Below are 25,055 nucleotides of genomic sequence, written 5' to 3'. Positions count from 1 at the left end.
TTTTGTTTTTAACCTGCACTGTGCTAGAATGCTGCTAAATTACACATTCCTTACTTGCTGGGAGGAGTGTAAACTTCCCCTAGCAAATCCCTTGGAGAGTTCATGCATTAAACATGCTTGTGCAGTTATCATGGTTCTCATAAAGATGCAACATATGTGTATGCATTAATTTAACTCTCTTTGCCACTCATGTAGAATATACAGAGAACAAGCGTTTGCAAATTTAAGGGGTGGTTGATGAGGAGGAGGGCGTGTGGCAGGGGTGATGCAGGCAGGCTTTTCACTAAGGGTTAGTAAGATTTGAGTGCTTTTCCTTCCCTATAAACTGGGAAAAAGAAGACAAAAGACAGACTGGAAATGTATAGGAGTGTGTATTCTGAACAGTCTTTGCGAAACTGAATCAGTAGTTTACCACTTCTGTGTTACGGCAGAAATCTGGTAAATATAAGCTCATATCATGAAATATTGTTATCACATTTATGATCTTCAAGGAATTTGTTTGTATTTTAATTCATTAATCCCATGAGGATGAAATCTTGTATGTTGAGACTGGGAATGTCTTCTTTCTTCAAGTAAGAACCCCCACAGTTCCAATCTCTTTCAAATATTTCTTAGAAATGTCTTTTATCACAATTCATATTTGGCCATGCTTTATCATAGGAAATAGAATACGGGTGCATGTAATAGCCTCAAGTGTTTATATTGAACTTGGCAAGAAAAATGCAAGCCTTTTTTGTTTGTTTTATTTGATCAAATATTCCTGGGGAAGTGAGTGCGTGTGTGCATTTCTGTACTGATCTGGGTCTCAGCTGAATGCCAGGAACTACTGAACTCTTACAATAACTTTCTCTTTGGCTTTGGGTATCTTCACTGCTTCAGTTTCTCAGTTTTTAGAAAGGAGATAGTTGCTTCCTCATGGAGCTGTTTGTTCTGAGGAAGAGTTATTGTTTGCACAGTCACTTGGAAACTCTAGAAATTTGCACCAGAAAAATGTGTATAGAAGAGCATAAGATTATTTTAAAATGAAAGTCACTCTTCAAGTATATTATCAAGTCCTAAATAAATGGAGGATTCTTTTCTTACGCCTGTTGGTTGAATTTCCCTGAGCTGCTTCAGGCACACAGTTACAATTGAAATAGTTAACAGGAGAGAGGAGGGGCATGTTAAGTTAATCTCATGTGAATACTTAGGATTGAATACATATGAATACATGGAATCAGAGTTCCTGGCAGTGGGTTCACTATTGTTTTCATTGACATCCTCATCCTCAAAAACTTTAAGATGTTATGCCTGATACAGATGTTTAACATGTGTTATATGAAATGAAGGCAGGAAAACTAAGGACTTGTCTTTATTTTTATAATTTTGAGTAACGCCACTGAGGCTGTAACAATTTGACGGACCTTTTTCCTCTCTGTTTAATCAGTGCTACTCAGCAAAAAGTTAATAATAACAACTTTAAAATTTCCTTTAAGAGTAAACATGATATTAAAATGGCTGTTAGCTCCTGGAATAGGCTAATTGTAATAGGCTGATCCTGAATTCAGGATAATTTTTCTGTGTCACAGTGATTTTGGTTTTTACAATTTTGAAGATCTAGGTGGTGAAGGTGGTGAAAACCTAGCTCATGTTGCCTATTATGCTGCATATTTACTGTATTTCCCAGTGTGTTTGTTTTAACTGTTTTCAGAAGTTTAATACTACAACAGCTATACCCAAGGCTATGTAAGGGAAAAATGTTTTGTTTCATGCTCAGGCATCCAGAGATCCAGGAACAGCCTTAAGATTCAGCTCAGATAAAGGGGCCACTTTCTGGGCATATTTAAAACATGCTGACCTGCAGCACCAGAGTCAGGGTCAGAGGGAGCCTGGAGGTCATGTGCTGACCACAGGCAGGAAGGGAATTCAAGGTTTGTTACTTGACAGCTGGAGTTAGTGAGGATTTTGTTACCTATTCATTTGTTTGAATAGGTATACGGTGCTGCACGTGGGTATATTTAGTATTTCTGGTAGGTCAAAGGCCTTTGCTTTGAAGAAAAGTAGTTGCTGCTTTATAAAAAGAAGCTTTGAGAGATAAAACAAAGCACTGTGCCTCTGCCAAGGTACAGACAAATTCTGAACTTAGCAACAGTGTTTTTCTTTTCTTGCCTCTTGACTTTCTGACCACCTTAGCTTGGCAGCAGTAGTAGATCTCTAGCTATAGCAGCAGACCTGCATGTTTCAATGCCTGTTCAGGGGTTTTGAACCTTCAGCCTCCTCAGCTGGCCAGCTCTCCTGTTATACTGAGCCCATCAAGGTCAATTTGATCACTTCACCCATTACTTTTTGTTCCATGATGATGTGTGGTTCATGAAGTTGTGCAGAGGCAACATAATCATCCTGGGTATACAGAATAACAATGGAAAAGGAGTTTGGCCACCTGCAAGTCCTGTCAAATTTGAGGTTGACTACTGCTTTTTATTGTAATTATTTTGCATGGTGTTTTGTGAGGGAAGGGTGCCACATAGGAAGGTTGAGAATGGGAAGTCCAGATGAATTACTGCTTCCACCAGTGCTCTGTGCCAGTGAGGTCTCAGAATCAAGCTGTGAGTGATGCTGTGGCAAATGTACTCCAGGAATACCCTGTATTTGTTGTTGCTTGGAAAGCAGGAGTTCCTCATCACATGCATCTTTGATCCTGGGTAATTTCCAAAGCTTGCCCACAGCCTGTGGTGGCTCCACTGGCTCACCAGAATGGTTTCACAGGCTGCTGTTTTACTCCCTTTATTGCACAGCCATGCCCAAGAGCCCAGCTGGAGTACTGGACTGAATCAGAAGAGAAAGTACACGATAGACCTTATAAAGCCTTAAAAATAGTGCAAGCATGTGCCACAGAAATCGTAATCATTCAGTGTCTGTCTCAGATAATTCCATGTCTGCTGAAAGCTGCAACTCCCATGCAGCTGATACATTAAAATGACATGAATGTCTTAATTGCCTTCATGATGAACATGGCATTTACCATATTTTTAAGAAAGTGGAGTTTGCTTGTTGTTTGAAAGCCTTTACAATGCTCTTTCTCCTCTTTGTTAGCACTTTGAGGCATCTGTGCTTGCATAAAATTCCACCTTTTTTAATGTGGCTTTTTCATCTTGTTTGTCTGGACTGCAGTCTTTGCATGTTGTTTTTAGCCAGCTCAGGATTTGCTGGTCACTGGATTTGGCAGTCCTTTCGTGTTCTGCCCACCAGAACTGCCAGAGGAAGTCCTGTGTTGGCCAGAGGAGTCTGTTTGTACAGAGCCTTATGTCCTGCAGGAGCGTGGCTTGACGCGTGTCTGCCCTTAAAGAGGCAGCAGTGACATCTCATGACTTGGAAAGTGCTGTGCAAAGCCTCGCTATTTTCTGTTTTTAGAAATGGGGCTGTTTGCTGTGTGCAGAAAGTGAGCCCTGTTCTCAGTTGAGGGAGCTGTGTGGAGCGGTGGCTGAAGCCCTGCCAGGGCCTACCACAGAATGCTAGCAGCTTCAGAAGGAAAAACGTCAGTGTGAGTTTTCTGGCTGCTCACAGTTCTGGGTTTTGCTGACTGCTGCTTAAAATGTCATGTTGGAAGCTGTAAACTGGACCCTTGTTTTCCTCTGAGGCAAGATGCAGCAGTACTGATGTGCTCTTGCAGGGCTGTAGAGAGCAAGAAGGCTGCTGCTGTTTACTGGATGGGCTCTTCCTGTCTCTCTGTGGCTTGGATGTGTAGGCACACTGTGCACGTGGGCTCACACGTTTCTTTCAGGCAGATGTGTGTTGATTTTTGATCATAGACTGTGATTTGTGTTCATGGTCTCCAGTTTCCTCAAAGCTTCTGACATGTCTTCTTTATAAATTTCTGCTTTGTCTGTAATTACTTCCTCCGAGAAAAGATAATTAAGGAAGTGATGACATTTCCAGGAGTACATCTGTATCCCAAACTCCATGGTTAGGTTCCAGTCTAGCTTTGGGCTCATGCATGTAAGTGTGAGATATTGGAGCACCATTTGTCAGGAGTGGCCGTATTTATGTTGTTCTCTAGAGCATCTGTCTGAACCAAAAGCTGGAATTAATGAAGTCATTCTTCTTCAGCCTCCCAGTGCAGGAGAAAATTTCCAACATAAATTGTGTGGAGCTTGTCATGCCTGACAACTGTGCTCCTGAATCAGCTGAAAAAGTAAAACCATGCTGTGGCAAGATAGAAGAACAACAAATATTTTAATTGGTTGGGTGTTTTTATGTCGATCTTGCTTTTGATAACACTCAAATTTGTGTTTCTCAAGAAGAGTCTCTTATTTTTCCTGTGAAACATAAGCAGAGTACTTATACAGAGTACTTATTTAGTGGCAAACACTAAACTACTTTAGTGATACATTAGTGCAGCTCTGTAGTTTCTGCTGGGGGGCTAGCATCTATCTAACTTGTTGAAAATACAGGCAGTGGAAACTTGTGTTTACCTGAAATAGCCTGTGCAGATTAGTTTAGAAGGCCCCAAATGCATTTAAGGAAGACAGTCCTGGCAGATATTTATCATATGTCTTTTATCTCTCAGTTTAAGAAGCTTTTCCTTTGGGACAGGAGCTGCTTTTTAGTAGGTACTCATATATCCTCTGACATAGTTAACTGCCTCAACATCCATTTTTTCTCTTCAGGGCACTGGATACCCTGTTACACAGCTACTTAGTAATAGTGTAGGGCAGGGGTGGGAGAAGGGAAGGCAAATTAAAATTTGCAGCTCAGGCGATGCACTGAAGGAGAACTTAGATCTGCAATATATGTACAAATAAATGTGGACTAGAAAATTACCTGGAAATTTGTTTCATTTCTGCATGAGTCTTCTGCCTTAAAGTAAAACTTAGTGTGATGATAGCATTTTTTGAATAGGCCACTAGCAACAGTAGGGGAGATGTTGTACTTGTGGTGTATAGGGACAGATCCTCTGCCCTTAAACAGATCTAAAGCCAACAAGGAATTTTCCCACAAAATGTAGAAAAGGAAGACCGTCCCCTCAGGATTCATTATATGCCATGTGAATGGTATTGACATCTACTGATTTATGCAAAGCTGAGCGAAGCACTGTGTTTTGGGAAGCCTGCCTGATCTGCAGAAGGGCAGATGGCAAAAATGGTTTCCCTTAATCTTTGGGAGCCTGAGCATCTCAATCAGGTCACAGACAGAATGGGCAAAGGGGTCCCAGCTTTGCACTGATGGGCATCAGTTTTCCATTGACCAAAGCATGGGGCTGGTCACTGTGGGCAGCCCTTGCTCTGGTGACCACAGTGGGGATTGTCGTGTGAAAGTTACATTTGGTTGGCAAAGATGAGCAGAATTGCATGTGCAGAGACTGCTTTCTTTGCTGCAGACAGAAGTTTTTGAAAAATCTTTTTTTTCAGGAAGAAAGAGAATTCTGGTTCTCCAAGCGTGTAATGCAGAATGCATTCAGTGAAAATTGAATTGAAATATGTATACACAGGGGAAGCTGGAAATTGTATAATTCAGGTAAACAAAGCTAACATAGGCAGTGTGTATGATATCTACGTAAAATTTATCAGTAAACTCTTTGGGCTATACTTTCAAGATGATTGTTACAGAACTGTCTCAGTATGACTTATGATAATACAGTTATTGCCCTTTGTGTTCTGTCCTTATACCCTCCTTAAGCCTTCAAGATTTTTTACTCTTATTATTCTTGCAATTTGAAAGTCATACCCCTTTCTATTGCAAATAGGACTTCAATAACTGTCCTGCATATTTGACAGGTTATTTGTGTCAGGAATAGCTTTTGTTACCTAGGTATTTGCATAAACTATTAGCATTTGGCTGCTCCAGCTTAGAATAACAACTTAGGAACATCAGAAATTAATTTGATATGTTTTTGTCAGAAAATAAATGATGTGACTAAGCTGTGGGCAGACAGCTTATGGGGCAACATTTTCATGAAGCTAGAAGAACTATTTTGTAATGTTTCCTTGTGTCAGAATTTTTTTATGCTGTGTGAGCTGTGGTGCTTTCTGAACAGGCACTGCATTTCCAGTAAAACTGTACCAGCATGGTTGCCTGCCCTTCCACTTGTGAGGAGCAAGTATCACTGGTGCAGGAAACCACCAGTTATGAACCAGACACAGGCAACTCTGCTGCCAGGAACAGAGCAGTATGTTTAATGTCATACAGCATACTCATCTGGCACATGATGTCTTTGATAATGTTATAGTACTAAATTTTATTTGTAATTTACTTTTTTTAGTCTGTTGTGTGGAGCAGCTGAATTACAAGCCACATGAGGCAATCTAAATGTGCTGCAATTCCATTCTATTACACAGACCCTCAGCTTGATCATTTAATACTGGGGCAAGAAACACACCAGAGCTTGCGCTGGAGGCAGAACTACAGATAATTTTTGACCATGCTGCAAGCCCTTAGGCTTTTGTTCTAAAGTGCTGTCTCTCATCCAGCTGTTGGATACAAGTCTGAAGTCAGTGTATGGGTAGGTCAGTTTTCTAGCTGGTTCTGAAGCCTTGGGTCTTCATTAAAACAATGTGCCTCTCTACAGGGAATTGGTGCCAAACTCCAGGGTGATGCTTCATCCCTACTCACGGTGAAGGGACTTTGTTTAGTTCTTGTCTTGAACACATGTTTTGGGGCTGTCCTTTAATGGCTGAGGTCAGTTGGTCTGCTCAGCCTAGGGAAGAGGAGACTGAGGGGAGACCTTGCCACATTCTACAACTTCCTCATGAGGGGAAGAGATGGTCAGGCACTGATCTCTTCTCTGTGGTGACCAGTGACAGGACCCAAGATAGTGGCCTGGGATTGTGTCAGGGGAGGCTTAGGTTGGATGTTAGGAGAAGGTTCTCCACTCAGAGAGTGGCTGGGCACTGGAACCCCCAGGAAGTGGTCACAGCCCTAAGTCTGACAGAGCTCCGGAAGTGTCTGGACAATGCTCTCAGGCACAGGGTGTGACTCCTGGGGGTGCTGCTGTGCAGGGCCAGAAATTGGACTCAATAATCATTGAGGGGCCCTTCCAACTCAGCTTGTTCTGTGATTCTCTGATTTTTCCTCTGAATCATTATTAATGGGAACATCATGCATAATTCAGAACAGTTTGTTAGTGGATATTGGCATGTTCATGTGCTGTAGGACTTGACTTTTAAGCTCTTTGTGTCTAGCACAGCACACCCTGACCTTTAGCCCCTATTGTAGGACAAACAGGGGTGAAGGGAAAAGGAGTTTTCAAACACCTACTTAATGAAGAGAGTGCAGTGGGCCACAGGTCATAGTTGGGCAGTCCTTATCAACTTTTCTGTTTTCTTATCTTCTTTTTTATGGAGTCTAGTTTTCCAGTCTGGGTGGTAGATTGTAACAGTCAAGAGATTGTGCAATATATTCTCTCTTTCATGAAGTAATGTATGGGACCTCATCAGTCTCTGGTTTAATGCCAGTAGCTTCAGTGGAATTATGCCAGAGGTGAATCTTTCCCATGATTTTTAAAACTGGGCTATAACTGCTGTTTAGTCAATCTGTTCTCTAGTACTGTGTGGGCGAGAAGGTCCAGGCAATGCCAATCTATTTGCAATTGTGTACTTAGGGGAAAATAAGCAAAGGGTTGATTTTAAAATAGAGTGTTACATGAGCCTAGGAAATAAACTTCAGTCCCTATGTACCTGGGTAGATGCTACCTGGGACTCAGATCCATTCCCTAAGGATTGAGTTGTGCCTCATCCTGGAAGTAAGAACAGGTCTTTGCTTCCCTTGTGCCTCGTGCATCGCAGCTCCCTCCCTGCTCTCTCCCACAGGGACAGGTCTCTGCCCCAGCAGCATCCATGAGTGCTGCTCTGGCAGAGAGAAGGTGGCATGGTGTGTCCCTGGCAAGGACTGGGAAGGTGGCACATGGTTGCGTTCTGTGGGAGAAAAAGGAACTCTCTGTGGGTATGAGTACTTGCTTTTAGTGCCATTGCAGTTTCCCTGCAGTTAGTGGTTTCTTTGATACTGTTTTGCAGATCTTCCGATTGCTGAGGTGAGTTTTCAAAAATTGGTGCTTGCCCTGTCTGAACAAAGAGTCTGTGTTGGAGAGCCTTCCCAGAAGGGAAGCAGTAGGATCTTGTGTGCTTTTAGGAACCTGCTTATACAATCATTTGATTTAAGAATGCAAATATGTAACCCTGAGAGCAAAGTTACATTCAAGCAGTAACACCATGTGAACATATTTTGAGTTTCTTGGAAAAATCAGCAAACTCTCTCTCAGAAACTGTTGGCTCTCAGAAGGTGGGTATTGTGATCTACTATAGCTGGCTTGGTATCAAATGTGTAACACAATATTCAGTGAGCATAGCAAAAATATGAGGGGAAGGAAGAAACAGTATTTGGGTTTGAATCGCAATCCCTGTCTGAAGAGTATGCTTTTTCTTGAGTGTTATTTGGAGAAGAAAAGGATCCTTCCCAAAGTACTTGATAATCACTTCTGAAAAGTGGTGCAGTACCAGATCCCACCAGTTGAGTTGGATTAATGGATTAATTCTTAACTGAATTCTATTATGGCCAATGTACTAACATTATATTTTTTTCTAGTGAATTTCAGTAGAAATTCCAAATCTCCTATACTGATAGACACAAGTGAACTGTAAAAATAGGTTTCTTCATATTAATTTCTTTGACTTGTAATATCAGAATAAACTATGTTCTATAAATATTGTATTAACAAAAGGAGTGAGAGCACTTAGGACAGAGATAGGTGTAAATTTTCATATTTCAGCTCTAAATTTTGCCTGCTTTGAATGAGTTAATTTAATCTTTGCAGCAGAGTAATGAGTTAAGATGTCATAAATCTGTCTTTACTGCATCACTTATAAGTCAGAAAATATACTTATGTGATCTGAGAGTTAAAATTCTTTTTTTCTTCATTTTTAGAGAACAGCTGTCCAAGCCTAGACGGTGTAATTCAATACAACACCACATATTTTGTCCTGGCTTTTTAGCACAGATTTGTAATGGTTGTTTTGGAAAATGTGCTATGGATTTATCTGAAGGTCTTCATGCCGGAATAGTTAATTCAACCTTACAAATCCTTGGCACTTAGCTTTCATCTTTTTAGAGCAAAACACAGAGCCTGTGATTTGATGCCTTGAAGTCAGCAAAACAAAATGGTACTTTAACAGCAGCATTTACTTTGATCAGTTTTCAGCATTTGTGTCCCTGCCTTTCACGTGGTACAAATTGCTTTAGCAGAGTAGCGGGGCAGGAGCCCGTAGACTGTTTTTGTAGTTGGTTTCTGTGGTGATACTCAGCCTTCCATGAAACTGATCTCTGGGGACAGGAGCCTCTGCAGCCGCCTTAACCTTGCTGCTGCTGGAGCCCTGGAAGGAGCTGTGCAGAATGGGCAGGCAGCAGAGACCAGCAGGGTCTGGCTCAGCAGTGCCAGCGCACCTTTGGCGGGCACTGCGCCCATGGAGGGCAAATGCTTTCCAGAAATAGGACACAACCACTGGGCTTCACAGCCCCCTTGGACCTGGGTGCTTTCAAGAGGAACGTGTAGGTTTTGTTCTGAGATTTTCAGAATAGCTTAAGTCTGTCATTTTCAGCTATGACCAAATCCTTGTATTCCTCACAAGTTAGTCATGTATCATTTGGAGGAGTGTGTGCCAAAGGGGGCCAGACACCAGTCTGAAGAGGAGCTTCCTCTGACAAACAGCTGCTGAAGTTGAGCCTTGCTGAGAGGGCCATTGCTGACACACATGCCCAGAAGGTCTGGCCTAGCTATTGATTGCACAATGAAAATGTTGGCTGTGCAGCAGCTTTGTGATCAAATGAGCCCTTCACTGGGAGTGAGGAATGTGTTGGACCACATTGACTTATTTTCTTGCACTGTTGTGGTGCTGTCTGCTTGGGTAAATACTGTCTCTTAATATGTTTTTAAAGTAATATGGGCAAAGCAATAGCAGCTGCTTTTTAAATGGACTAGGTGACCTAAAAATGCCCAAGTCCATTTAATGATTCTGGTTAAATTTTCTTTTGGTATTGTTTGACCAAACTGGTCACAGAGCTGCCTGAGACACAGAAGACTTTGAATCAAGTAGTACGTTGTTGAAAAGTACCAAATGTGTGTACTTTGTAAACTTCTTTGAAAATCTAGGAATGGGTGGAGGATGTCCCTTTTTGGATCTCTGATTTTTTTTTTTTTAAGCTTATGTGGGAGTTTTAGAAAAAAGTTAGGAACTTTACCACAGAGTTCACAGAGTTCAGAGTTTCACACCGTGTCTTCAAAACACTTTTTGTAGCACTGAACACACATAGGATTAGTTTCTGATGGAGTTTGTGGGCAAGACTTCCATAAATATTTAGTAATAGGGATTTTGCCAGTGAAAATACAAAAAGAAAGGGAAAATTTATAGTTATCTCTTGTGCTATTAATTAAAAACTTTTTTTCTGGTGGTTTAAAGCAATTCAATATCTTTCTGTCAGTTTGTGTTGTTTTCTAAAGGTCAACTATAGCCATGAGGAAGGATGTGTCTTGAATAGCTCTTGTGCTAAGATGAGACAGAAAGGTGTCCAGGGGAGGGGGGATCACTTGGGATTCAGCTAATAGTATAACTAGAGCCACAGTGGGGACACTGCAGCAGAAATGGTGTTTTGTTGAGATTGCTGTAGAGAGAGTAGGGATGAAGATCTTCTCTGCAGTGCTGTGGATGGAGGCAGCCATGCCAGAAATTCGCACAGGGACAAGTCAGTGGGAGCACAGCTGTGGCAGCAGAGAGCTCAGCAAGGCATAGCTAAAGAACTTGTGCTTGTGTTGATGTCATAACTTTTAACACCTTAGAGTCCTGTTTAGCCTTTCAATCTCTGAAACAGGAGTGAGAAGAGGCGTTTAAATGCCTCTGATGCATATTCAAAGTCCAGGCTTTCACTTGGAGCCTGCAGTTCAAACCACTCTCCCTCACATAAACACCTCTCTGGTGAGCTGTTCTGACCATGCCTGCTGTACTTGGTTTGAAATTTCCCTGTGATACCCACTGACTATAGTTATGCAGTGTAAAAACCTCAGTGCTTGGCAGCAGGGTTTTGGTGTAAAGATCTTGAGTGCTGGTAACTCCCCAGCAGTTTGTTTGAAAAACTTGCTTGAAAAAGATGCATTATATACATGTTTAATTTTACAAGCTGAGGGAATAGCAACTACAAAGTCTGATAGCAGACCCAGTTGCAAAGAGTCTCTGATTTTCTCACTAAGGCAGTATGATTGCTCTGTGTGCTCTCATGTGACTAAAACAACAGGAAGAAATCTTCATGAATTCTAAAACATCTGTCTTGTCTGATAGATGTTGGTTTTGAACAAATTTGTCTGAGATCAGTTGAAACAGAGGTACTTCTCCATGTCCTTATTACCCAAAGGACTTGGCCTAGCTGTTCCTGAGATGATGTTTTAAGAGTGTGTTACATGTATTGTATCATTCCCGCTTTTAATAAAAAATGGAGGTTTTAAATAGCAAAAATTTTTTGAAGTTTCTAGTAAGAGCCATATCTTTTACACTGACTTGCCATTCTGACAAAAACACAGCCAGGATGCAAGCCTAAGCTGAGTGCACCTGTTGGCCAGTGCAAGAGCATTGTTACTCATTTTTATTCTTGGTTATTTAAGCACACAACTATATTATAAGTAATTTCATCAATATCTAGCATCAAAGGAAATCAGTTACTATTTGGCATGGAAATATGTTGGATGCACTTTATGCCATTTGAAGCTGAAAAAAATCAGCATGAAATTTGAACTCATATTTCTGAGATCAGAACTTCAAAAGATATAACTGGACTACTTTACTAAACTGAAATTATGGTCTTTTTATTGTTTTGTAAGAAAACATAAGCCTAGAACAAGGTAATTACATTTAATAGTTTTAACAGCTTATTATTAATTAGCAGTGATTACAGCTGAAAAGCCACAAGAATTAATGAAAGCTGTTTAATTGTCATGAATTTAATAGTGGTTCTAAGCACTTTGCTTTTTACTTTCACCTCTCCATTTCTAGACAAAACAACAAAGCAGGAGTCTTGTAAAATTAATAACTTCTCTCTTATTTTCAGGTAACAGAACTACTTTGGCTCTATAGCTGACAGAGCAAAGCAGTTTCTGTAGCTAAGAATGTGACTGTTTGGCATTTCAGGTCTCTGTCCTCCCATTAGAATTGAGACCACTACCACCCTGCACTTTGCTAAAATGAGAAAGAATAAAATACTTCAGAGGCAGAAAATGGAGAGAAATTGGAGAGAAATGTGGTTCTTGGTAGTCTGTTGTACTTGGTGTTTTCTTTGAGATGTGTTCTCTGCTGGAGAGGCCAGGTGGTGCCAGAGGTGGCTGCAGAGAGCAGGAGATGGCACTTGCTGGACACTGCCCAGCTGCTGGCCACGAGAGCAGCTCCTTCTTTAAGGCAGCTTGGCTTTAGTACAAATATGGATCTACTCAGTTTTCCAACAACTTCAATCAAGCTTAACAAAGCTTGATTTGTTAAGGATGTCCTGGGTGCTCCCAGAGGTGTGTGTGTGGGGTGTGATGTCTGTCACTGTGGGGACTGGAGACACCTTTGGTCAGTGACATTTCAGAATCTGGTGCATTCTGCATGTAAGCAACTGCTACCAGTTAGTGTGAGAGCACAGCCAGCTGTGTGCTAGCTTTCTTGCAAGTTCTTAAGTAGTGATAAAAGGTCTTTCTGCTGTCCTCTGAGTGCATTGGACCTGAGACCAGGGCCTGGCTGTGACTTTAGAATGATGGTGAACTTTTCAAGGTGAAATAAATAAAAAAAAAAGAAAAAAAATTCAAAAAACCTCAAAAAACCAACGAACCAAAGGAAAAAAAAACCCAAACAATGCGAAAAACCCAAACCAACCAAACTAAAACCACCCTACTGTCTACTTTGGAAAATATTTTCAACAGTAATAGGTGCCTAGTTTTCAATTTGGTCTCTAGCTTTCATCTAGTTAGTTTAGTGGAGATTCACCCATTTACTTTACTGGTAAACTAATGGCTGTTTGCCACTGTATAAGAATCATGCAATGAACTATACATAGTGGCTCTTGTCTATCTCAAATATCCTTTTAATTTCTCTAGCAAGATACAGAATTCATTTTGAATTATCTTTGTGCTCATTTCTGTTTGCCACCACTCAAACTGGTGGTTGTGTTCATGTTTGCTTCCTCTATGCTTTTTTTAGAAAGAGCTGTGATTGTCAGGGAACCTGCCTGTCACCAGTGTGGTGGGACATCAGCTTCCCTGCTCAGTCTGTGGTAGATCATCTCTCCAATGCACACTAGAGGTTTCTTCCTGTAACGTGGGATGAAGTATCAAGCTAAATCCTGACTGCTTAAACAGCTTATTAGGTGCCACAAAAACCACTGTAATATCAATTGCAAGTCTGTATATGCTAAAAAAGGCCAGGCTGTTGGGTTGTATGTTTGGTTATGGTTTTGTCCAACACTAAACCCTTTCTAGAAGGGCAGTACTGGGGTACGAGGAGCTTGGCAGGAAGGACTTCCAGCAACTACAAACTGGTTGTTTCAAAGCCACTTCTTACAGCTTGCCTCACTTCCATGATGTTCACTTTGCTCAGATCATTTACTCTGTGTATCTTTTTAGCCTCTGAGCACAGGCATTTTCTTTCCCTAGTGTATGTTAAAATTTCTTTTGGAATTCCTTCCATAAAGTAATGTAGTGTTCGCTTGTGTTTCTGGATTTGTTCCTCCTGGTTTTTGTTTGTTTAGTTTTATTTGTTTTGCAGGCTAGATTTATGTCCTTAACAGAATCAGCAGATGAGGTTTTATACTCTAAGCCAGCCTTGTAGACTACCATCTAGAAACCAGAAATCAGAGCTTGCTTTGCAGTTCTTTTTATCTCCTTGTTCTCCAACTCTCAGCTTAGTTTGACCTTTTGCATAAGATATTTTTCATCAGCATTTGCCAAGGTTTTCTTTCTAGCAGTGCTCTGCAAGCATAGAGCACAAATGTTAACTATTTCATATTTTATTTTCTCTACACTCTGTTGACTGACTTTTGTGGGAGTAGATTAGTCTGTAATCCTGAGTCAAGAGGTCTGAATGCTAAAAGTCATAATATATATATATAAATTACCTTTGATTCATTGTTTCAAATTCCAGGAAGTATTCACATGTTTCTGTGTTTTTCTGTAGGTCACATTACATTTGAATCCAATTTCATCAGTGCATATTCATCAGAAACCTCTGGTGTTTCTTCTCAACTCTCCTTTGCCTTTGGTCTGGAAGCTAAAAACAGAAAGATTGGCACCTGGAATCCGAAGAGTTTTCTTTGTAAGTGTACACAGTCCTCTGGCCTGCTCTCTGTCATAGTGGCTTGTCACATAAGGCATGGAGTTAATGGTATTCATTTGGAAAATTTTCAAACTTAGATTAAAAAAAAAGTTGAGAGGGTCAAGTTTCATTGTAGGGCTCTGGGGAACAGTTAGATGGTAGGGCAAAGCAGTTTGGAAAAAGTAGCCAATTACTTGTAATGTGAATTTAAGGAAAGGAAAGCAAAACTGCTTTTCAGAATCTGCACATCATATAACTATTAATACTAACAGCCACTAGAGTTCAAAAAGCTGTGAGGTTATAGCAGATTGCCAGTCCTGATTGGAAGTCTAACAGTACCATAAAGCAAAAAGCCTCAGAGCTATTGGAAATATTAAGAGTCGATGCTAATTGTGTGGTCTGTGACCAAAACAAAAATTTGTATCTATTGAGCTTAATATGTCCAGCTATGGTTTATGTCTCTGATGAAGTTTTGGTCTATTGAAATGACCAAGCTAAGCCCAGAATGAAGTAATTTTTATTTCTCAGAAAGACTGGAGCACTGCTTATAATGCAAGATCCAAATATTACCTAGTATTTGTAAATCATGTCCTTACAGTTTGCCAGGACATTCAAGTTTGCTATTTGTAGTGAAACAGACAAGTTGTTTGGATTAAATTTTTAATGCATGACATCATGTCTAATCATGAGTTGTCTTTATGAAAGTTGCAGCTTTCACTATATTCAACTCTAATTGCAGAACTAAACTTGATTATTTTTAGCGGTGTCCTTATAGGGCTTAATTTTGCTCCTCCAGCACAGCTGACAGTGGTAGGCAAGAATGTTTCTGCAGCACCCAGGGGGAACTCAGCTGTGTCACTGTGCATCAGCAGGACAGGAAGATGCACGGTGGTGCAGCGTTAGAACACTGACAAGGGACACTGTTCAGTTGACCTGGTGTGGTGGTGACATGGTGAAGGGCAGCAAGAGTTCTGTCACTTGCTGGACACTACAAGCTTTCTGGAATTGTTTTTCTTTTTCCTGTCATCAAGCTATAAGAGTAGGAGCAGCCTTGATATTTTGAACTTCAAAGGACTCAGTCCTGTTTCCAGTGTATTACTGATTGGTGCAAAGAATATGGCTTTGTTTTTATTCTAAGGTATTCACAATCTTAGGTTTTTCATTGGTGTTTTGAAGACTCATGACTGTTATCTTCCTGTTATGTGTCCTTAATGCAACCAGCACAGTTCTGGTCTGCTCAGACAATGACTGAGGAACAACATGTGCAACAACAGTGTGACAAGTCCTCATTCCTCTCATGGACAAAAGAATAAAGCCTTGGACTTACTTCTAGTTTAGTTTTGATCTTCTCCTACAACACATCATCACTCCTATTTCCTATCAGCTAGATTTTGTTCAGCTAGTTTGTGTTCTTCCTCTGCACCCAGGATTTTCCCCTTTCCCCTTGTCTTGCTCTGGGAGTCGAGAGATGGCCTGCTGAGACTCATGCATTTCTGCTCAGCTGATTGTGCTGAGCTTGCTTGGTTTGTCTCAGTGGGGTTTCAGCAGCCTGCATTAAGGTATAGGAGCAATAGGAATGTGCCTAAGGCCCTGACTGCCAAAAGGTAAGTGTTGGCTGTAGAAAACTGTTTCAGGTGCTTCTGGTTACAAGCTCAGGCTTGAAGAGGTGAGCAGCAGCAGTCATGGATCTTGCCAAGCAAGAAGTTGCCTGACCTCAAGAACTGCCATGGTGAACTTGGCCACTGATGCTGTAGGGAGGAGTGTACTGTTTCTCAGGTGGGGCAGGATTACCTGGTAGGCACTACAGATTTGCTGCAGTGTTGGGAGGACTCAAATCAAATGCCTCCTCTCACAACTCCATGTCTTAATCTCTGCTGGTCACAGTAAGGGCTGAATGCTGTGCTGCCTGGTTCCATCCTGCCAGCCTGTGATGCTGGGATAATGCTGCTGCCCATGGGACCTTGCCTTTTTGTTGCAAGGGACTGAACTGGCTCTCAGTGTTTACCCATCCCTACTCCATCTGAACAGCTAGCTAGCTCTCCATAAAAATTTTGGATCTTCTTAAGTGCTGTAAGAATTTGTGTAATTTTCCTTCCACCATTTTAAGGTTTCTATTTTTCTTTCCTACAAAGAGCTCAAAGAACAAGATTGCATAATGCCAGGGTACTGATCCACCTTTACCTCTCCCAGTTTAGTGTCTGTCATCCATCTCACTCCTGAAGTTCACTTTTTTCTTTCCCTAAGGTGATGTTTTTGCTGTAAACATAAGCTAACTTCAGCCTCTTACCATGCATTCATCTGCCTTCCCACTTTTCATGGCCCAGTTTCTCAGGGCATCTCGGGGTGATAAGCCATGAGGTTATGGGCTGAACAACTTTAAATGTGGTCACCATCTGTTGCTTTTCCACAGTTCCACTCTGCTCTCAAGGACAAATACATTGTTTTCCCAAAAGCTTTCTGAAAAAACAGCACAGACTCATGTAGCACAGAAAACATGAAAAATGTGGAGGAAGTCCTAGCAGCACCTGTAGGCAAGTGCAGTATGCCAAACAGAGATCAAGGGGCTCTAGTTCTGCAGAGAGCTGTTTGCCTGCGCTAATTTGCAACCCCTGAGTTTCTGTCCTAGGAAAGGTTGTCCTTTTCCAGAATCAGGGGTTCTTGTTTTAGGTAAGCTGTGGGGCAGAGGGACATCCTGCTTCTGCCCTAGTTGCTAAGAGGTTCCCTGCCTCTGTGCCAGAGCCTTCAGTGAGCCTTCAGTTCCAGACAACTGACCCTAGGACTGTAAACAGCAGCTCCAAGGGCTGCAGATTGCAGAGCATGCTTCCTTAGCCCTTGTTTAAAAATACTTAGCTCTGTGGCTCTGACTTGTTCTGTCTCCTTAAATGTATAGCCAGAACAGAAGATTGAGTATGTTGAATCATGAAAGATTTAGAATTTGAAGAAACTTTTCTAGTGCCCATGAATTCCATGGTAGCATACCACAGGAGTGTCATAACTATTGTGTCTGTCTCTATGGAAGCCTCAGGCAAGATATTAGTTGACTTTCCAGCTTTTCCTTCAGACTTTCCAAACAATACATTCATTCACCATTTTTTAATCTACTGTATGTAAAGTATGAATTGCAATGACTTTCATTGATTGAATCCTGGTTAGAATGGTAGGTAGTGTAAAGAAATTTAAATTACAACTTCTGGGACTTGCTGCTGATAAAGACCACACTGCTAGAGCCAGATCAAAGTGAAATGATCTGTAGTGAAATGATCATGGAACTATTAGTAAAGTCCTAACTCTTTATTTATTTTTAATATTAACTCTTTTTTTCCTTGTAAAGTATCATGATAAAGTTCTCAAACTGTTACAGGGACATGTGCTTTGAGTAAGTAAGTAACCAAATAAAAATTTAAAATTTATTGTATTATAAGTTTCAAGGTTATTTCTAACAAAGGTATCTCCAGGATATAAGTAGATGATGAACTGGATCACAAGTGCTGTTAGCACTGTACAGGTGGAAAAACCAAGGCACACTGAGCTTGAATGGTGATTGTACTGGAGAAGAGTGTAGAGTTAGGGCTGTGTGTTCTCAGTGTCCTCATCAGCAAAATGGTCTGTTTCCTTAATTTTGTGAATTTATTGTTTGAGTTTCCATTAAAGCTGAACTGCCCCAGGGAAGGATGAAAAGATTTAAAGCTTGTATCAGCACATATCAAAAAAACTGGGAAAATACAATACTACTGAGTTGGGCTGGAGTTTAACTTCATATCACATAGTTTGAGCATAGATTTTTTGCCTTCAGCCTGGTCCTCCATCAGTTAAGAAGCTTAAAATGAATGTGGGAGAAAATCCAGGCTTTGGGTGCATGGTTCTAGTATGGGGGAAGCACAAATTACCTTCTTGGTAAACATTTTTTCAGTATGGACATGTAGATTTGGTGTATATGTGTGGTTTTGCATTTGTTTTATCATGTAATGCACATTTTCACTCAGTGATTTATGTGCTTTATCTTCATGGAAACAACTCATGGTTTCATTTTCACAAAATGCCTACTGGTGGCTAAACTCACAGTGGAATTAATTCTCATTAAAATTAGGTAGCTTGCCCCAGATAAACCAAAGTTTGTGTTGGGTTAGCATCAGGATTTCTTTAATGCAGAGTTTTTTCCAAAGTGGCACTGAGTGGAAGCACAGTGATTCTCACAGAGTGACAGTACTTTGGAGGAAGCCATCATGACAGGGCATGGCTGCTAAGGGGCGTTGTGCTTCACTATTCTGTTGCCTGTGTTGTCATTTTGCTTCTCAGGGTGCTTCCCCATCTATAAATCAGAAAGAACAGTAGTGAGTAGTCCTAAGACAAAATTTGGGCATCTTGATATAAACCTGACAAAAATTTTCTGTGTGTGCACGAGAAAGAGAAAAGAATATATGGTGTCTGCCTAGTGTGGTGTTCACAATACATTTAGCATGGACAGGTTATTTTCAGACTCTGCATGAGTTGCTGTATATTGATGGGTGAAGTAGGTGATGCTGTGAAATTATTGTAATTTTAGTAAAATAAGTCTGGAGTTTATTTTCATTGTGTTAAAAATAAATGTACCTTACTGTCATGGCATTTCAGTCCAAAAATACCTGAAATGGGTTAGTGCATGGACTGCCTGGCCTAAGTAACTGTAAGTCATCACTTCAGTTACTGGGCATGTAGTCATATTGGTCTGATTGTATATTTGTACATGTCACAGAAATACAACAATTTGGGAATTGGGCCCTTTCTATTCAAGTGTTTGTGGGCTCATCCATCTGAAGAATTTGCATGGGTTGGAAGCTCTGTTCAGTTCAGCAAGGGGAATGCTTCTCATCTGTACTACATTTTATTTTTTTTCCTCCACAGGGAATAAATGCCAAAATTGCATTATAAAGGGGAGGGGGAGAGGAAGTTGAAGGACATGTTCACTGGTGATTAGACTGGTTAGATTATGACATCACAGTTTGATGTAAGCTGGACAACTACTGTAGAAACTGCTTTTACCTGTGATCTTGGTGCAAGTCAGTATTGCAGAAAAACATTACCAGACCTCTTCCACCACCCCACTTTTAGGTTTTCATACAGCAAAATAGTTTCCTTCCTTCCCATCAAGTCGTCATTTCTCTCCTTCCCTAAAGCTAGTTTATTGCGAACATGTCTTGGCAGAAAAAGAGAAGTTTTATGAAACTGCACAGAAAGAAGGTTTTATAGGTGCTACTCAGAAAGTAATTTTTTTCTTTATATTTGGTAGCTTTTTCAATTGATTTTATAGCCTAGGAATGTCTTTACTCAGCAAGTGAAAGTAGTGAGAATTAAATCAATGAAAAAAGATCCCAATCCTTTGTGATTTCCTGTCAGAAAAGATCCAAACCCCCCTTAAATATCTACATATGTGATTTTATATAATGTGTGATTTAAGAAGTGATGCTTCAGCTTTTTTCTCTGAGTTAGTTATTCAGGCAATTGAATAAGTGAAAGTTATGGATAAGAAAACACTTATGCAAACAAATAACCTTACTTGCAAGAGCTGGGAGTGAGTGTGTGTTAAGGTAGTGAAATGGAGGAAGCCAGAGCAGTAATGATAAATACAAAAACAGATCACTTGCTCTTGGTTTGAGATTTGAAAAGATCTCAAACCAAGAGATCTTCAAAAAGCTTTAAAGATGATGAAGTGATAGAATGAACTAGAGTTTAATTATTAGTAATTTTTGTATTTCTAAGAAGAAAAATCCATGTTCTTATTACTTCAGCCAATTGCTGGTTTATTCCTCTCACTTCATGAAAATATGGTTCACATATTTTGGGTCACTGCCACCAAACCACAGGCTGTTCTATGGTTTGCACTAGGTTTGGATGACTGACAAAACTCACTGAAAAACAAGTGCTATTTGTTTTCCTGTGCCTAGTATTTAACGGGAAATCAGGAGGCTAAATTTCCAATCACTGGTTAAACAGACCCAGATGTGAACAGAGTGCTCTGCTAGGAGAAGAGTGAGGAAGGATAGGAAATGCATGACTAGTGATAAATTTGGTATAAATAGTGACCTTTCACTATTCAAAGTAAAAGCATAGATTTTCAGTGTTGTGTAACAGTGTGAAGAGGAATTTAAAAGGACCTTTACATTACTGTAGAATCCTGAGTTTGCTTTCTTTTTATAAGTCTTCCTCATTCTTCTACTCAGGAGCTGGAAATAATCCTGTAGTTGCCCTTTTCCACTTGGAAAAGTTCATATTCTCCCTTCTCATCCCCACACTGTTTCCTTGCCTTTTGAAAAAAATGTGAAAATTAACATTTTGTGTCAAATTAAAAGCAGTGCTTAGTAAACAGTAACTCTTACTGTGCTTTTCACAATGGTAAATTTCCCTGTAGACTTTGTCTCCTGGCATGATTCAAACCTGGCAAAATACTGCTTTTCTAAAGTCTGTATCAATGGGTTATTCTCAATATAGCAATATTAGGGGGACCTCAGGCTACCTGTGGTGGTGATTCTTGTGAAAAGAGCAGAAGGATTTGATCAGCAGTAGGGATGGCAGAAAATGACAGAGTAGTAAATAGATGCTTGAAAATAATGGATGTAAAAGGAGTTTAAGAGTACAATAACCCTAGTAAGGCATCTTTAATTATCCAGGGGGTTGAGGGTTTTTTTTTCCAAAGCTTGCTTCAGGAAGACATTGCAGAAGAGAGTTGCTATTTCTGGCTTAGGAAGCAAGATGCAGTACATGAAATGAATATGCAGAGTATAGTAAAAACATTCTGTATGTGTGATGTCCCAAAATAGGGAAATTTTATGATCTATAGCTACCCTCTGCTTTCACTGTAATCACTTCAGCTTGGGCAGAAATATTTCAAGAATACCAAGTTGCCAGTAAATTTCACAGGAAAGTAGGCAGGTCCTTGTGCCTTAGATTCTTCTTTCTCAAGACTTCAAAGGCCTACATTTTTTTTGGGAGCTTGGTTTGCTAGGAGTGTCACAGAGTTCATACTAGATCCCATGTGATTTAAGACAACTTTCAGAACTCAACCCTTATTGTGTGGTGTTTGTTTCAGCTGTGGGAGTGGGCTGTCTCTGTGGGTCATTGTTCCCATCAGAACTCGTGTTAGGAGTGGGGATAGGCCAGTTCTGATGATGCTGCCTCTTGTATCTCCTGCTGATCTTTCTCATTGCTGCCTCTGACTGCTCCTAAGCATTCTTCCTCCTCCTCCTCCTGGTCCCTCTAGGAGCCCAGAGCCATCACTTTCAGACCAAGACAGCTGCTAGTTAGGAAGATGTGGACTTTAAGTTAATCCAGCCTTCAAGAGTGAGGAAACAAAGACTGTTGAGGCATTTAGTGGTTGAGGTGTATTCCCAAACCAATCTTGCAGGAGGCTGAAGGACCTGGAACAGGCACCTGTGATAGTCTTTTTTCTTCTGTATGGTCATGGCTCCTTCTTTTCTTTGCTTACTTCAGTAAACAGGGGGTTTAGCCAGTGGAAGTTTACAGAAGCAGGCAGTGGATTTTGGCAGACTACTGGTGTTAGTGATGTGGAGATAATAAATCACAACAGGTTGTTACTGAGTCACTGATTCCAGTGGAAACTATAGCTGCAGTTGCATAGATAGGCTTTAATTCCCCTCTCATTTCTTCCACTAAATTGCCTTTAACTTGAAACAGAATCCCTGGAAAAGCTTCTGCTGCCTTATTTTGCTCATATTAAACAAGTGTTATGTTGAGTCTATTAAGATGTTGTTAAATTAAGTGGGCAGTTACCTGTGTGCAATTAATAAACTCCTGATGAGCATTAAACCTTGGTACCAGATTTCCCCTTTCCACAGATTTTCTTGTTTGTTTCTTTATCATTCTAGTAACTGTTCCTTAGGGATTTTGAGATTTCCACTTGATTTGACACAGATTCAGCTTTGATAGAAAATCCCAGGATCTTTTTCCTACATATATAAAGATACAAAGATGTGCAGGAGTCTGCTCTCTGATCTTGTAAGGTTCTGCTTTCATCCTGAGAAAACATTGAACAGCATTAATTATATAAGGATCTTTGGTAGGTGCAAAACTGAGTATCTCCCAGGAAGTTGAATTAAAATCTAAAATGTATTTAAGATAATGCTCCTCGTATGTATGTTTTCAAAAATGTGAGAATTGGAAGTGGAATTTTATGATGACTGCATGTGGTCTTGAGAACAGTAAAATGAAACATTTTGTCATTGCCTGAAACCATCACACCTCTGTGGCTGTAAGGACTATGCAAATTTTATAGGTGATTCATAAGTGTGGCATGTAATTTCAAAAGCAGCATGTTTCTTATTCACTTGAAGAGAATTGTTCTTTTGATGATTAAACTATGTTGTATATGGGTTTATGAACAACAAAAGATGCATTTCTGAGTTTTGGAATACCTGATATTTCTCCATCTGTGGCTTTATTATTCCTCCGTAAGAGGATGAAATTACATCAAAGTACAATACCAACAAACACCAGCTGACTCTGATCTCCATGTAGGTTGCTCCAGTAGTTGGTTCAAATGTTCTCATTTTATTCTGAGCAGATACACTCCTCTCCTACATGTTCTACACAGGTCTGATACTGTACAGCTCAGATACAGATATGAAGGGTGCTTCTTTTTGTCCTGGTATATTTACCTCCATCATGGCTGTAGGGGTGATCAGGTGGTCCTTGTGCTGGCAGGCCCTGGATGGGTAGTGGTGTAGCTGTTGTGAGAGGAGGGATTGGTTCATGCTGGCTGGCTGTGCACACTTACCTTTATACCCTGAGTCATGGCCCAGGGGTGCCCACCTCTCTCTCAAGGCTGAATTATCAACTTGCTTCCTACTTGGGAGTTCTGAATTATAACTGTGTTAAATACTTAAAATGTTATAAGGCAAAGTAAATATCCCCTTGGATCAGATTCAAAGAAAAAAAAAGACAATAAATGTTTAAAGGGAGAGAAGGAAATAGGTAAAATAAGAAACAGAATGTGCTATTTTGTGTGTGCAGTATTCACACTCACCACTGTATATATTTGAGATGACTCAGGTTTGGTTCTGAGAGTTGTTCCCTCTGGGGAATAGTACCTCATGGCATTTGGCACTTCTTCCAGGTAACTAATGTCCTGAGCTGCCATGGCAGCCTTGCAAGGGTAGTTTTATTCATACTGGGAACTTTTCTTAAGGGATGTATGAAGGCTGTTTTTGCTTTGTTGCCCCAGCATGAGGGGTGTATGTTTCCTTGATTTGCAATGGTGCAGAGAAAATTTCAGGCCCTGTTTTCCCCAGTGGGCAGCAGGATAGTAGTGTATGCAACCAAAATTTGTTCCTAAATGTTTTGTTCTTTGATGGAATGCTCAGGTTTTGGTAGCATATTTTCAATATCCTCTGCTTGATCCTCATTTCCTCTGAGGAACAGCCCTCTGAACTGTGGTGCTTGCTGTGGTTTGTGGCCATGGCCAGTATCTTATGGTCTTGCAAACAGATTTTCCATGTCCAGCTTCTTCATTTAGTCTCAGAAAAGTGACAGGACATGTAGGTTTACTCAACAGCAGAGGATGTTTCCAGTGCAGTTCCTTTTCATGTCCTCACAACAACTGGAAGAAATAGAGCTGGGGCACTTTTTCCACTCTGCAACCTCAGAAAGTAACCACTAAAGGAGTTGAAGGGAGGAGATAAGAGTGTCTGTGGCAGCAGTCTCTTAATCAGTCAATCAGTGCATAATTAGTGCTCAGATAAAAATTGGTTGGTTCCCAAATATTTAAAACATTATTAGGCTTTAATGCTTTGCATTATCCTAAGCATGTTAGATTTGCTTTTGATTTGTTCTGAAGAGTAAGTAGTTAATGTTCAAGGCAGGTGTTGAAACAGTGATGGTTGCCTTTTTTGGAAGGGTCTGTTGAATTCTTTCCAGAACAAATAACGTGCTTGGCTCACTTAACCTTGCCTTAGGTCTGTGTAGTAAAAATCCCAACATTGGCAAGCACAGCAGAACTCTGCAGTCCTTTCTAAAACCTGGGTAGTGGAACCAGAATTTCAAATAGACTTTAGTATGTGATTGAAAAAAAATAAATATGATAAGTTTCATGTTTGTTTCAAGATGTTTACTGTGTGATCACTTAGTGAGAATGCTTGTGCCAGACTTTTTAGTTGCTCTGCTTTCTGTCTGTCGGGTCCTCCCTTGAAGCACGTGGCCACTGTGATAGGATCCGTCCCTCAGGAAGACATTTGTCATGCTGCAGGATGATGAAAAAGGTTTTCAAGTTTTAATTAGTAATAAATGAAAAACCAAGTGTATTCTGAGGAAGACAGCTGTTGTGTTAGCATACATTTAACTATCTCAAATGAAAAATGCAGCAAAAATGTATTATTGTAAAGTAATCAATTTCTTTGATTGTTATTTAGAAGGAATAATATTTTCTCTCATGCTGTATTGAAATGTTTAAAAAGACACACTGATGCTGCTTTACCCTGATGCTGACCATAAAAAAAAATGGAAACAATGTGTAAATGAAAACCAACTACTACTCTTACTGGATAAACTGTCTCTGAGACTGGAATGCCAACATCTATTCAATATTCCTGCAAAATAGTCACTGATTAAGTCCTTAAATCCTGTGAATTTCATGCATGGGAGATTTTTCTAGTTAGGCCAAAGCTCTATGAAAATGTCCCACATGTCTCTGATATAAAAGTACACAATCCAGCATGACCTGGCATGTGCTGTGTCAGTGCCATCCTCTGAGACTGTACACTTGGAATTTACACA

The 25,055-nt window shown here is 40.3% G+C and overlaps 1 protein-coding gene across 1 annotated transcript in view; it reads left to right on the top strand.

Annotated features, from left to right (window-relative positions):
• TGFBR3 (transforming growth factor beta receptor 3) overlaps positions 1–25,055 on the top strand; it is a 108,394-nt gene that overhangs the window by 45,944 nt on the left and 37,395 nt on the right. The window contains exon 4 of the mRNA XM_066555961.1: positions 14,157–14,294. Within this exon, the coding sequence (XP_066412058.1) occupies positions 14,157–14,294 (138 nt within the window). The remainder of the gene's footprint in view (positions 1–14,156; positions 14,295–25,055) is intronic.

The sequence above is a fragment of the Molothrus aeneus genome, chromosome 9 (genome assembly GCF_037042795.1).
Source record: "Molothrus aeneus isolate 106 chromosome 9, BPBGC_Maene_1.0, whole genome shotgun sequence".
In the NCBI taxonomy this organism is placed as follows: domain Eukaryota; kingdom Metazoa; phylum Chordata; class Aves; order Passeriformes; family Icteridae; genus Molothrus; species Molothrus aeneus.
Note: the sequence above shows the minus strand (reverse complement) of the source record. Positions and strands in the feature narration are given on the sequence as shown.